The sequence below is a fragment of the Bos indicus x Bos taurus genome, chromosome 21 (genome assembly GCF_003369695.1).
Source record: "Bos indicus x Bos taurus breed Angus x Brahman F1 hybrid chromosome 21, Bos_hybrid_MaternalHap_v2.0, whole genome shotgun sequence".
Taxonomy (NCBI): domain Eukaryota; kingdom Metazoa; phylum Chordata; class Mammalia; order Artiodactyla; family Bovidae; genus Bos; species Bos indicus x Bos taurus.
Window position 1 is genome coordinate 20,812,496 of NC_040096.1, and position 12,293 is coordinate 20,824,788.

At 37.7% G+C, this 12,293-nt stretch overlaps 1 protein-coding gene across 3 annotated transcripts in view; it reads left to right on the forward strand.

Moving 5' to 3' along the window:
- The window catches only part of FANCI (FA complementation group I), a 64,312-nt gene that overhangs the window by 39,954 nt on the left and 12,065 nt on the right, over nt 1-12,293 (forward strand). For all 3 annotated transcript variants that reach the window (XM_027520633.1, XM_027520634.1, XM_027520635.1), the window contains exons 19-26: nt 1,426-1,494; nt 5,092-5,193; nt 6,320-6,490; nt 6,567-6,688; nt 7,201-7,365; nt 7,941-8,120; nt 11,494-11,660; nt 11,996-12,072. In XM_027520633.1, the coding sequence (XP_027376434.1) occupies nt 1,426-1,494; nt 5,092-5,193; nt 6,320-6,490; nt 6,567-6,688; nt 7,201-7,365; nt 7,941-8,120; nt 11,494-11,660; nt 11,996-12,072 (1,053 nt within the window). The remainder of the gene's footprint in view (nt 1-1,425; nt 1,495-5,091; nt 5,194-6,319; nt 6,491-6,566; nt 6,689-7,200; nt 7,366-7,940; nt 8,121-11,493; nt 11,661-11,995; nt 12,073-12,293) is intronic.

Genomic DNA, 12,293 nt, shown 5'->3' on the forward strand with positions numbered 1-12,293 from the left:
AGCAAGAGGCTCATAGAGGAAAGTCCTCAGGAAACCAGATTCCTCTTTAAGAACATAAACTATATTGTTTATACAGTTTAGGCACAGTAAGCTTCTCATTGTTTTGGGAGTTTTATATCAGTATAAGAAACTGTTGATCAGCCAGATTCACAGCCACCAGCCAAAGGGCTAACCTTTCCATGGAAGCGGACCTTACCAAGGATAGCAGTCTCAGACTACTAAGTTAACTCTTCTCCACAGTCATCTGTATTAAAAAGAAGAAATCCTCAACCCTTATTTAGCTCCCAATTTAAAAAATTACTTTGTAATGTCTCGTAGTCCTAAATCTGTTAGGATATTGGTATTCATTTATTCATCAAAGACTTAAGTTAGTACTTTTGATTTGTAAAAAACTCTACGTATTATTAACATAAATACCTTTTGTCATACTTGTTGTAAGTACAGGCCAGATTGCCATTTGCTTTTTTTTTTTTAATGATAATCATTTTAGAGCTAGAAATTTAGATTTTACAGTTTGGTTGTAATCTTCACCTTTGAGATACCTACTGTCTCTTTTGTGTGGAGTCCATATCCTTCCAGTGAATATTTACTAGCATTTTCTTTTATTTTTTTTAATGCTTTTGTTTAACTAAATTCTTCTGCAGTTTTTATATTAATATATAAAGACCCAACTCCTCCGAGATTAGCCATTTCTTTTTTCAGGTATAATATATTGCCTCTTTCATGTGTACTGAGTCTTTCTGTTTGTATGCTATGCCTTTATTTTTCTGTAATTTTTGTGCCAGGAACACAGTTGTCTTTTTATTACCATTATACTTTTATAAAATATCCTAATACTTATTAGGGCTGATCATCCTTTGTTTTTTAAAAAAAAAATGGGGGGGGGTGGTCAATTCTCATTTTCTGTTTCTCACTGGTAGACTGTATAACCTCTGTCTCAGGTTCCAAAAAGAAAAGCGTCCCCAGGATTTTAATCTGAGCAGTTTTAAACTAAGACTGGGAAATTTTGGATGGGAAGAAATGTCATAGTCATTCACATTAGGGTGCTTAGGTCCAGGAGGCACTTTTGAATCACTGGAGAGTAGGGGAGTGCCCTAAAAAGGAAGGCTGCTAATGTATGATAAGAGGAAAAAATGAGGTCTGGGAAAGGGAAAAGTACCCCAAAGCCAGACGAGACCTGATGTCTAACAGTTGTGAGGATTATGGTCAGTTTATAATCCAGTTCTCATTGTCAGAGATCTCACATTAGCGTAGGCCAATAACCTAAACTTTCTGAATTGTTTCTCCCTCTAGCATATACGGCCTCCATCTTTTTTTCAGAGAGCTGAGAATAGGTAAAGAAACACAAAGTTATTTTAAAGTTAAGATTGTGCAAATCACTAGTGACTCTGATAGAGAGCTTATTTGTCCTCTGATTCCTTTTAGGGGTTCTATGATGTCCTTCGAAGGAATTCTCAGCTGGCTAACTCAGTCATGCAAACTCTGCTCTCACAGGTAAATTATATTTTCATGGATATAAGGGAACAGGTACCAAGGCATTAAGTAATTGACATTTTTAATAATTTTCAAAATATAAAATAATTCCTAAGTAGTCCACTGGTACGTTGTAAACATGCCTAGGGTACATGATGCTATTTCATGTTGTTTTATTTTAATCACTGTTTATCTGTCTACCATATTGCCATTGTCTGACAATTAACCTTCTCAGTTAACATCCTAAGTCAGAAGGGCATTTTGTAGAACCATTTATACAAAGGCCATCAGTAGTAGTATCTGTTATGTTTATTTCTGATAAAGAAGAGTGATTTGGAGAAAACAGTAAAATATTGACATTTCTCAAATCTGAGTGACATATTCATGAGTGTCTCTTAGGTTATTTTCTATATTTCTCAGCTTTTTTAAAAAGCTGCAAATTATGAAATATTTCAAAGGACCATCAAGATGAGAAGAATTTAGCTGAAGAGTTTCTAATGTGAATAAGACCTTTTTACTCTCAGCATTTATTATTAAGCATTTATTTGAATTAGTGAATTCACAAAGTGCAACCATCACCAGTCAATTGAGAACGTTTTATCTTCTCATAAAAAACCACACCGTTTAGCTACCCCCCCTTTAATTTTCCCATCCTTCCTCAAACCTTCTACCCCTAAGCAATCATCAGTCTTATTTTTCTCTCTATAGATTTGCCTATTCTGGACATTTCATATAATAGAGTCAAACAATGTGTGGTCTTTTATGACTGACTTCTTTCACTTAACATGATGTTTTCAGGGGTCATCCATATTGTAGGGTGCATCAGTCTTTATTCCTTTTTATGGCTAAATAATATTTCATTGTATGATATATATATATTTTTTTTTTAATATATGTTGAGAGAGTTCAAGAGACTATTATGTACTAATAGTAATAACAACAGTACTTAATGTTTAGCACTTACAGAGGGGCAAGCAATTTATGAATGGTATATGGTGGATGATCTCATTTAGTCCTCACAAAACCCTGTGAAATAACTGCTTAGTTCCATTTTACAGATGTATGTTTTAAGGCTCCAAGAGGTTAAGTAATTTAATTTGCCCAAGGTCTCACAGTTAATAAGTGATGGAGCTAGAATTTGAACTCAGATCTGGCTCAAGAGCTGAAGCATGTGTTTCTCCTATTTGGAGTTGATTAAGCTATTTGAATCTTTTAAGTTGATGCTTGTCACCAAATTTGAGAAATGTCCATTCATTATTTCATCAGATTATTTTTTCCTATCCCCTCTTTCTCTCCTTTTCTTCTGGGGCTTCAGTGGTATGTATATTGGAATGCCTGATACTGTTCCACAGATCTTGGTTCATTTTTCCTCAATATTTTTACACTGTTTTCTTCAGATTTTATATTTTCTCATAATCTGTCTTCAAGTTTACTTTCTTCTGCCATTTCAGTTCTGTTGTTTTACTCTTGAATGCATGTTAAATTTTATCAGATGTTTTTCTGTATCTATTGAGATGACCATATGATTTTTCTCCTTTAATCTGTTACCGTGATGAATTATATTATTTGATCTTTTAAAAAAACATTGCATTCCTAGAATAAACTCAAATTGATTATATTACCTTTTTTATACACTACTGGGTTTGATTTCCATTTAGGACATACATACATCTGTACAAGAAGGAATGGCCTATAATTTTCATTTTTCATACTGAATTTCTTTGGTTTAGTATGAGCTTAGTAAAATGATTGGGGATGTTCCCTCTTTTTCTGGTTTTTGTAAAATTTGAAATTTCCTTTATTCCATTTCCCCCCTTACTTGTTTCAAAGTTAAACACTTTCTTTAAACTTTCAGCTATATTGTCTAATGATTTGGACAGTCTTAACTCTAAAATAACCCTATATTTGAAGTCATGTGAATTCTAGCCTCAGCTAACTAACTTATGGTTAGAAAGTCCCTGAGAAGACTTTTCCCCCTTCACCTGAAGTCAGAGGTAGGTAGGTAAGTACATATCCCCTCACTATCTTCCTCCATGTGGTGGATTTATTTTTTAGGTTCATCCACTAAGGATATCTGCTTTTGAGAATTCCAGCTTTCTGTGAAGGTCTCTGATACAATCTCAGATACAATCTCTGATACAATCTAGATATAATCTCTGATACAACCCCATGCGGACCCTAGGCTCTGTCTTTAATTTCATGATTTCTTTTACTTTCCTTTTATCTTAGCTATCTATTTAATAAATGTATCTATATAAAAATTTTAATGCAGTGTTTTTTATTCTTTACTGCGAGGGTTTCTCTAAACCCTAGCCCACCATTTTGCTATAAATGGTACTTCTCGTCCCCTCTCGCTCTTCCTCCTTTTTTATGCCGTTGCTTTGTGCTAATTCTGCTAAAGAAGCTCCATTTGGAAGTGGAGAAATGATTGGAAGGTCTTACACTATCAAAAGTTTTTCAGTGGACCTTGGACCTGATCTTATATAAAATTTATATCTTGTTATATTTTATCTTTCAAACTAATGATCAGTCCATCTACATTTGCACATTAACATGGCAAGTTATGACTGAAAGCATAGAGCAGTGCTTCCCAACTCAGGTTAGTATGTGGACCAATAAAATTATATAGACTCCAAAAGTTAAAAAGAGGAAAATGGCAATTAACATTTTTTTTTATGAAAGTATAGTTGATTTGCAGTGTATTTGTTTCTGGTATACAGCAAAGTTATTCAGTTACATATATATTCTTTTTCATTATGAGTTATTACAGTATATTCAATATAATTCCCTGTGCTATACACTGGGATCTTATTTATCTATTTTATATATAATAGTTTGTTTCTGCTAATCCAAAAGTCCTAATTTATCCTTTCCCCACCCCCTTTCCCTTTTGATAACCATAAGTTTGTTTTCTGGGTCTGTGAATCTATTTCTATTTTGTAAATAAGTTTTATTTGTATCATTTTAAAGATTCCACATATAAGTGATATCATATAGTATTTGTCTTTCTCAGTTGACTTCACTTAGTATGGTCATCTCCAGGTCCATCTATTTTGCTGTAAATGGCATCATTTGATTCTTTTTTATGGCTGAGTTAACTAACTTTTTTTGAGCTCTGTTATGTGCTAAATAGTATTTGAAGCTCCTTACATGTGTTAGCACATTTAATCGTATACAAATGTTTATGCTTATATTAATAATATCCTCATTTCACAGATGAGGAACCAAGACATCTACCTTTCTTGAATTAATAAGTAGTGGTACTGGGATTTTAGATTCAGTCAGTCTGACTCTGGAGCCTCTATTCTTATTAACCAAGCTGTACTGAAAGTGCTTGATAGCCTATACAAATTAAGGAACTGGTGTGAGAGAGCATGGTGTTTTATAGGAGAGGTGATGAAGTGGACTAGGAAAGGTGTCAGTCAGTGCACTGCCTGATGCAAGGGCAAAGGAAGGACAGGGTTGAGCCAAAGCAACAGATTTTCCTGCAGTGTTCTTTGGACAGTTGGGAAACAATGTCTTAGAAAGCATTAAACATTAAAGTTGCCATTAGCTTGACCAGTTAAAAAAGTGAAAAGCATTCATGAACCGTGATGTCTTTTTCTTTCCCATACACAGTTGAAACAGTTCTATGAGCCAGAACCTGATGTACTGCCTCCTCTGAAATTAGAAGCTTGTATTCTGACCCAAGGAGATCAGGTCTTTCTACAGGAACCACTGGTGAGCCATTCTTTCCTCCTCCCATAACCATTATTTTTACTCTTAAGTAAAACTACCAGCCCTATTGATATGGTTGAGTTTCAGAAAGAGATGACTTCTCTGTGAAACACCTGGTACTCCCAGTGAATTTTTACTCTTGACTCTTCCCTGACCCATCACCACCTTGGTTCTGGTGGTGAGATATCTGCATATCAACACTTGACTAATAATCAAGGCATCTATCACTTCTCCCAAGGAGCATTTTACCTCCCATTAATGGCTCTTTGATTGCAAGTACTAAACAGATATACTTTAGAATTGGAAGAAGGAGGTTACCCAGAAGCAGGTGAACCCAGGCGATCTGCTTCATTAGTCTGGAGTGTATGATTTAGGCTGAGCTAGAACTGGCATTCTGTTGAACCTTCAGAGAAACTGGGACAGTTGGTTTTCTATTCTCATCTAGCGGGAAGAAAGAAACTGAAACTCCTGAGTGACTTACAACAGATGTCCTCAGCCTAGAGAGAAGCTATGGTGGTCTCCCAAAGATTCCCTTAACCTAAATCCATATGTTTGGAATAGCCTTTGGGACTCAAAGGTGCTGCTGCTGCTGAGTCACTTCAGTCGTGTCTGACTCTGCATGACCCCATAGACAGTAGCCCACCAGGCTCCCTTGTCCCTGGGATTCTCCAGGCAAGAACACTGGAGTGGGCTGCCATTTCCTTCACCAGTGTGTGAAAGTGAAAGTGAAGTTGCTCAGTCATGCCCGACTCAGTGACCCCATGGACTGCAGCCTACCAGGCTCCTCCATCCATGGGATTTTCCAGGCAAAGGTGCTGGAGAGGATTTAATTTCACAACCTGGCTCCTTGGTATTTGTACCAGATCAGAGATAGCACATTTGATGTTACATTCTTAGGTGTCAGCTACTTGTGAAACCACTGTCTTTGGGAAAGGCCAGAAAACAATGCCTCTGTTAGTTCCATTCTTTTTTTCTGTTTTGTTTTGTTTTTAACTCCAGATTGACTTAATTTGTGATGCTAATGAATAACTTTATTTAGCCTTATAGATAAGGATTATTTGTCAGTTATCAACAGTTTGATAGGTTATCCTTTAACAAGAATATTCAGTTATTATCTTTTCTTCTACAGGATTATCTGCTATGTTGTATTCAACACTGTTTGGCCTGGTATAAGAGCAGAGTGGTACCATTACAGCAAGAAGAAGAGGAGGAGGAAGAGGGGTTCTACCAATACTTAGATGATATGTTGGAGTCGATTACGAATAGAATGATTAAGAGTGAACTAGAGGACTTCGAACTGGTAATTGCTAAGTCTAAGCTGTGTTGAGTAATGGAGGTTTTTAGTAGCTTACTAATTTTTATCTTGTGTCTTTTAGGACAAATCAGCAGACTTTTCTCAGAGCACTGGTATTGGCATCAAAAATAATATCTGCGCTTCTCTTGTTATGGGAATTTGTGAGGTTCTAATAGAATATAATTTCTTCATAAGTAATTTCAGGTAGGGTATACTCTAACTCTACTTGTAGTTCATTTTGTGTGTGGGAGTGTGTTTTCTTAACACTAACAATAGGCTAGGTATGAACAGACTACAGCGCATGACACTCTTAGATGGACCTCTAGCCTAAGACCAAACTATGTTCTTTCTACCAGGGAACATCCAAGCACATGCCAAACAGGCTCGTGAATTTTGTCTCTCCATCAGGCTTTACTTTACTGAACATTCCCCAGACCTTGAACATAACAACCCCTGATTTTAATAGAGAAATTTTGATTGGTGGTAGTATTGAACTTTCATTCTCTGCAATGACTGATACAAATAAAGGGGGAAAAGAAATGACCCAGTTGGGTATTACCTAGGAGTACTGTGTTAATAGTGAAGATCGATTCATTTGTAATATTGGGTCTAAAGTATGACATCTAAAGAAGTATTGTGATTTCCTTATTACTGTCTTGAAAGTAAACCATAATATTCTGATGCCTGTCCTTGGTGGACTCTTTCCTTTTATACAGTAAGACTAAGTTTGAAACAATTCTGAGCTTATTTATGTGTTACAAGAAGCTCTCCGACATCCTTAATGAAAAATCTGGTAAAGGCAAAACAAAAATGGCCAACCGACCAACCGATAGTTTTTTGTCCATGAAATTTGTGTCTGATCTTCTCACAGCTCTTTTCAGGTAAGGTTCTAACACAGGGCTTAAAGACAGCCTTAAGGTGAGGGTTAAAAACACCTACTGAGGGTCACTGATATTACCTAGTTTGGATTCACAATTCTTAGCATATATACAGTAAAAAGTAAGTCAACGGGGTTGTAATTTTCTTGAAAGCAGGACACATAGGCATTTAAAGAGATGCTTTGAATTACTAAAGGGAACATCAGAAACAGTGAACTAGTGGATGAAAAGATAGGATAGATTCCAAGAAATCAACCTAAGTAGCATGAAAAGAAGGGAAAGAAAAGCTTGAATTTAAAAAAAAAGGTGGGGGTGACAACAAAAAAAACATTACAGAAAGTTAACTAAGACTGACCTTTAAATTTCATCAAAGTTAAAGGATTGAGGGAAGGGGGAGAAAGGGAGGTAACGCTGAGAATAATATTTGTAGAAAGACAGCCTTGGCAGTGACTCTTGGTGTGGGCTGCCTGGAGTCTGTCTTTTAGAACTGGCTGGGTGCTATTGTGAACTGTCCCTAGAAAACGTAATTTCAAGTCCCAGTAGCAGGGGAATCTTTCTGTCTCTTTTTTCCTGTCTAGGGACAGTACCCAGAGTCATGAAGAGAGCCTGTCTGTTCTGAGGTCCAGCAATGAGTTCATGCGCTACGCAGTGAATGTGGCTCTGATGAAGGTCCAGCAGCTAAAGGAAACAGGGCATGTGAGTGGCCCTGATGGCCAAAACCCAGAGAAGGTCTTTCAGAACCTCTGTGACATAACTCGGTAAGCCCCACACACCCTTAGAGACCTGTTCCACTTGCTGTGGCATCTCCAAGAGAGGAAATCGACGACGGGGGTGGGGAGAGAAAGGTGGTTTGAAGTTGGGTAGGGAGAAAGGTGGTTTGAAGTTCGGCATACCCAAAGGTGGAAGTGCAGTCACTCACTATGTTGGGGTTTTTTCCTAGTCCTGTTTTGGTGTGGATTGTTGGCCACATATAAAATGTTAATCTAATACCAGGAATAAAAAGGGATATTACATAATGACTAAATAATTCATCAAGCAGACAGAACAGTTTTAAATGTATATGTACTTAATAGCACCTAATAACAGCTTCAGAATACTTAAGGCAAAAATGGTAATACTGAGGGAGAAATACACAAATAATAATCTACCTCTCTCAGTAATCAGTAGAATTAGATAGAAAATCAGAAAGGATGTAGAAGACTCGAACAACACTATCATCCAGCTTGACTTTAATCAATATTTATAGAACATTAAATAAGTATTTAAGATAGTGAGGTATTGCCAGAATCAGTGGAACAGATGGTTCAGAACTGATCTACACAAGTATGGTCTTGACTTTTGACAAAGGTGCCAAGGCAATGGAATGGAGAAAGAAAAGTCTTTTCAAACAGGTGTTTCTGGAACAATTGTACAGGAATATGTGAAAAAATGAAATTAAAAGACGCTGTTTGGAAGAAAAGCTATGCCCAACCTAGACAGCATATTAAAAAGCAGAGACATGACTATGCCAATAAAAGTCTGTCTAGTCAAAGCTACGGTTTTTCTAGTAGTCATGTATGGATGTGAGAGCTGAGCTATAAAGAAAGCTGAGTGCCAAAGAATTGATGCTTTTGAATCAGTTGGTGTGTTGAAGAAGACTCTTGAGAGTCCCTTGGACTGCAAGATCAAACCAGTCCGTCCTAAAGGAAACCAGTCCTGAATATCCATTGGAAGGACTGATGCTGAAGCTGAAACTCCAATACTTTGGCCATCTGATGTGAAGAACTGACTCATTTGAAAAGACCCTGATACTGGGAAAGATTGAAGGCAGGAAGAGAAGGGGAAGACAGGATGTGATGTTTGGATGGCATCACCGACTTGATGGATATGAGTTTGTGCAAGCTCTGGGAGTTGGTGATGGACAGGGAAGCCTAGCATGCTGCAATCTATGGGGTCACAAAGAGTCAGACACGACTGAGCGACTGATGTGAAAAAAAATTGAACTTTGATCCATTTCTCATGTTATAACCAAATATTGAAATGAATCAGAGGCATAAGTATAAAACCAAATATTGTAAAACATCTAGAAGACAGAAAAACCTTTACAACCTTGTTTTAGGTAAAAAATTTCCTAGGTATAATACCAGAAGCACAATCAATATTTTTTTTAAATTTAACTCTGTTCCTTGAAAAACATTCCTAAGGAAATTTAAAGACAAGCCACAAATTAACAGGAAATATTTGCAAAACACGTGTCTGATGATGGACTGGTAACCAGAGTATATAAAGAACTCAAACTTGTTAAGAAAACAATCAAATTGAGAAAATGGATAAAGTGTTTTAACAGACACTTTACCAAATAAGATATATAGATGGCAAATAAGAACATGAAAGGGTGATCAACATAATTAGTCACTAGGTTAGTGCAAATTAAAATCACAATGAGATATCACTAAACACCTAATTTTTTTTCTTTTAAAAATTTACTTATTTGTTTTAATTGGAGGCTAATTACTTTACAATATTGTGGTGGTTTGCCATACATTCACATGAATCAGCCATGAGTGTACATGTGTTCCCCATCCTGAACCGCCCCCCCTCCCCCTATCCCATCCCTCAAGGTCATCCCAGTGCACCAGCCCTGAGCACCCTGTCTCATGCATCGAACCTGGACTGGCGATCTATTTCACATATGATAATACACATGATTCAATGCTGTTCTCTCAAATCATCCCACCCTTGCCTTTTCCCACAGAGTTCAAAAGTCTGTTCTTTATATCTGTATCTTTTTTGCTGTCTCACATATAGGGTTACTGTTACCATCTTTCTAAATTCCATATATATGCGTTAATATACTGGATTGGTGTTTTTCTTTCTGACTTACTTCACTCTATAATAGGCTCCAGTTTCATCCACCTCATTAGAACTGATTCAAATGCATTCTTTTTAATAGCTGAATAATATTCCATTGTATATATGTACCACAGCTTTCTTATCCATTTGTCTGCCGATGGACATCTAGGTTGTTTCTTTGTCCTGGCTATTGTAAACAGTGCTGCGATGAACATTGGGGTACACGTGTCTCTTTCAATTCTGGTTTCCTCAATGTAAACACCTATTAAAATGCCTAAAAGTTTAGATTGACTATACCAAAGTGTTGTCATGGATGTGGAAGAATTTAAACTCTTTGTTTTTTGGTTTTTAATGTTTATTTATGTATTTATTTTTGGCTACCCTGGGTCTTCTTGCTGTGCGGGCTTTTCTCTAGTTGAGTGAGAGGGGGCTACTCTAGTTGAGGTACACGGGCTTCTCGTTGCCGTGGCTTCTCATGTTGTAGAGGACGGGCTCTTGAGCACACAGGCTTCAGTAGTTGCAGCTCCGGGCTCTAGAGCACAGGCTCAAGTAGTTAGTTGCTCCACTGTATGTAGAATCTTCTAAGATCAGGGATCAAACCCAGGTCTCCTGATTGGTAGGTGGATTCTTTACCACTAAGCCTCCAGGGATGCCCAGAATTTAAACTCTGATACACTGTTGACATAAATGTAAAATGGTGCAGCCACTTTGGAAAATAATTTGTCAGTTTCTTAAAAAGTTAAGCACACACCTATCTTACGGTACACCCATTCCACTCTTAGGTATTTACCTAAAAGAAATGAAAGCAGATGTTTTTATAAAAGTTTGTATATAGTAGTTTTACCTGTAATAGCAAAATCTGGAAACAACCTAAAGATGATAAATCGGTGACTATGCAATCTGTGGCGTATTCATACCCTGGAATACTGCTCAGCAGTGAAATGCGACAGGCTGCCAGTACGTGCAACAACAGACGTGAACCTCAGAGCTACATGCTGTTAGCAAAGCCGGACTTCAAAAGCTACAGAATGAATGATACCATTCTTATATGATAGTTTGTGAATTGTAAAACCGCTGGGACAGGAAACAGATCGGTGGTTGCCTGGGAAATCAAAGAGAAAGAACTGACTGCAAAGGAGCACATGAGAACTTTTGGGGTGATGGAAATACCTAGATTGAGGGGGATGAGTACACAACTGTGGAAGTGAGTCAGCAGAGCCATACAGTTACAGGATGGGAATTTTACTGTATGTAAATTGTATCTCAGTGAACTTGACTTTAAAAATCACTTTTCCCCAGGGTCTTGCTTTGGAGATACACTTCAATCCCTACCTCAGTGGAAGAGTCGGGAAAGAGAGAGAAAGGAAAGAACATCTCGCTGCTGTGCTTGGAGGGCATACAGAAGATACTCAGTGCCGTGCAGCAGTTCTACCAGCCCAAGTGTCATCAGTTTCTCAAGGCTCTGGGTGGGCATTTCAGTTTTGATAACTTGGCTCGATCTGAGTTTCTCTTTCTCAACCAAACCTCTCAATTCCAGTTGTTAGCCCAGCAGAGGACACCTGCGAAGAGTCCCAGTGTGGCTAAGGAGTGACATCTAGTGGATTCAGAATCGGCACTTACTGGATTCCATTTAACCACAGATGGGACTGGGAAACTGAATATAGCCTTAAGAAGCTGCTGAATGTTAGGAATATAATTAAAGCTGCCTCCAGGCTTTTTTGGCCTCCTAAAATTTTAGCTTGGCAAAAAAAAAATAACCAAGCCCCTTTCAAAGCAGATAGCGTTCTTTTCCTTTTCCTAGATGCCACAGATAAGGAGGAAGAAGAGGAGGAAGTCAGTGTCAGTGAGAGAGCAGCTTTCCAGATCCGTCAGTTTCAGGTGAGACACCTAGGAGACTGCTGTGAGGGTCCTCAGAAAGGGACTGTTACCAGGCCAGCTGGGAACAGGCAGACCGTCCACAAGTAGGACAGCAGTTTTTCCTGGGTCATCATTCAAGCAACTTGACAGCTCTGAGAATGAAAGGTAATGCATTTAAAAGCATCATTCAAGGAAGGATGTGTGTCAAGCCACCCCAATCTACAGCACTCATTGCCTCTAAG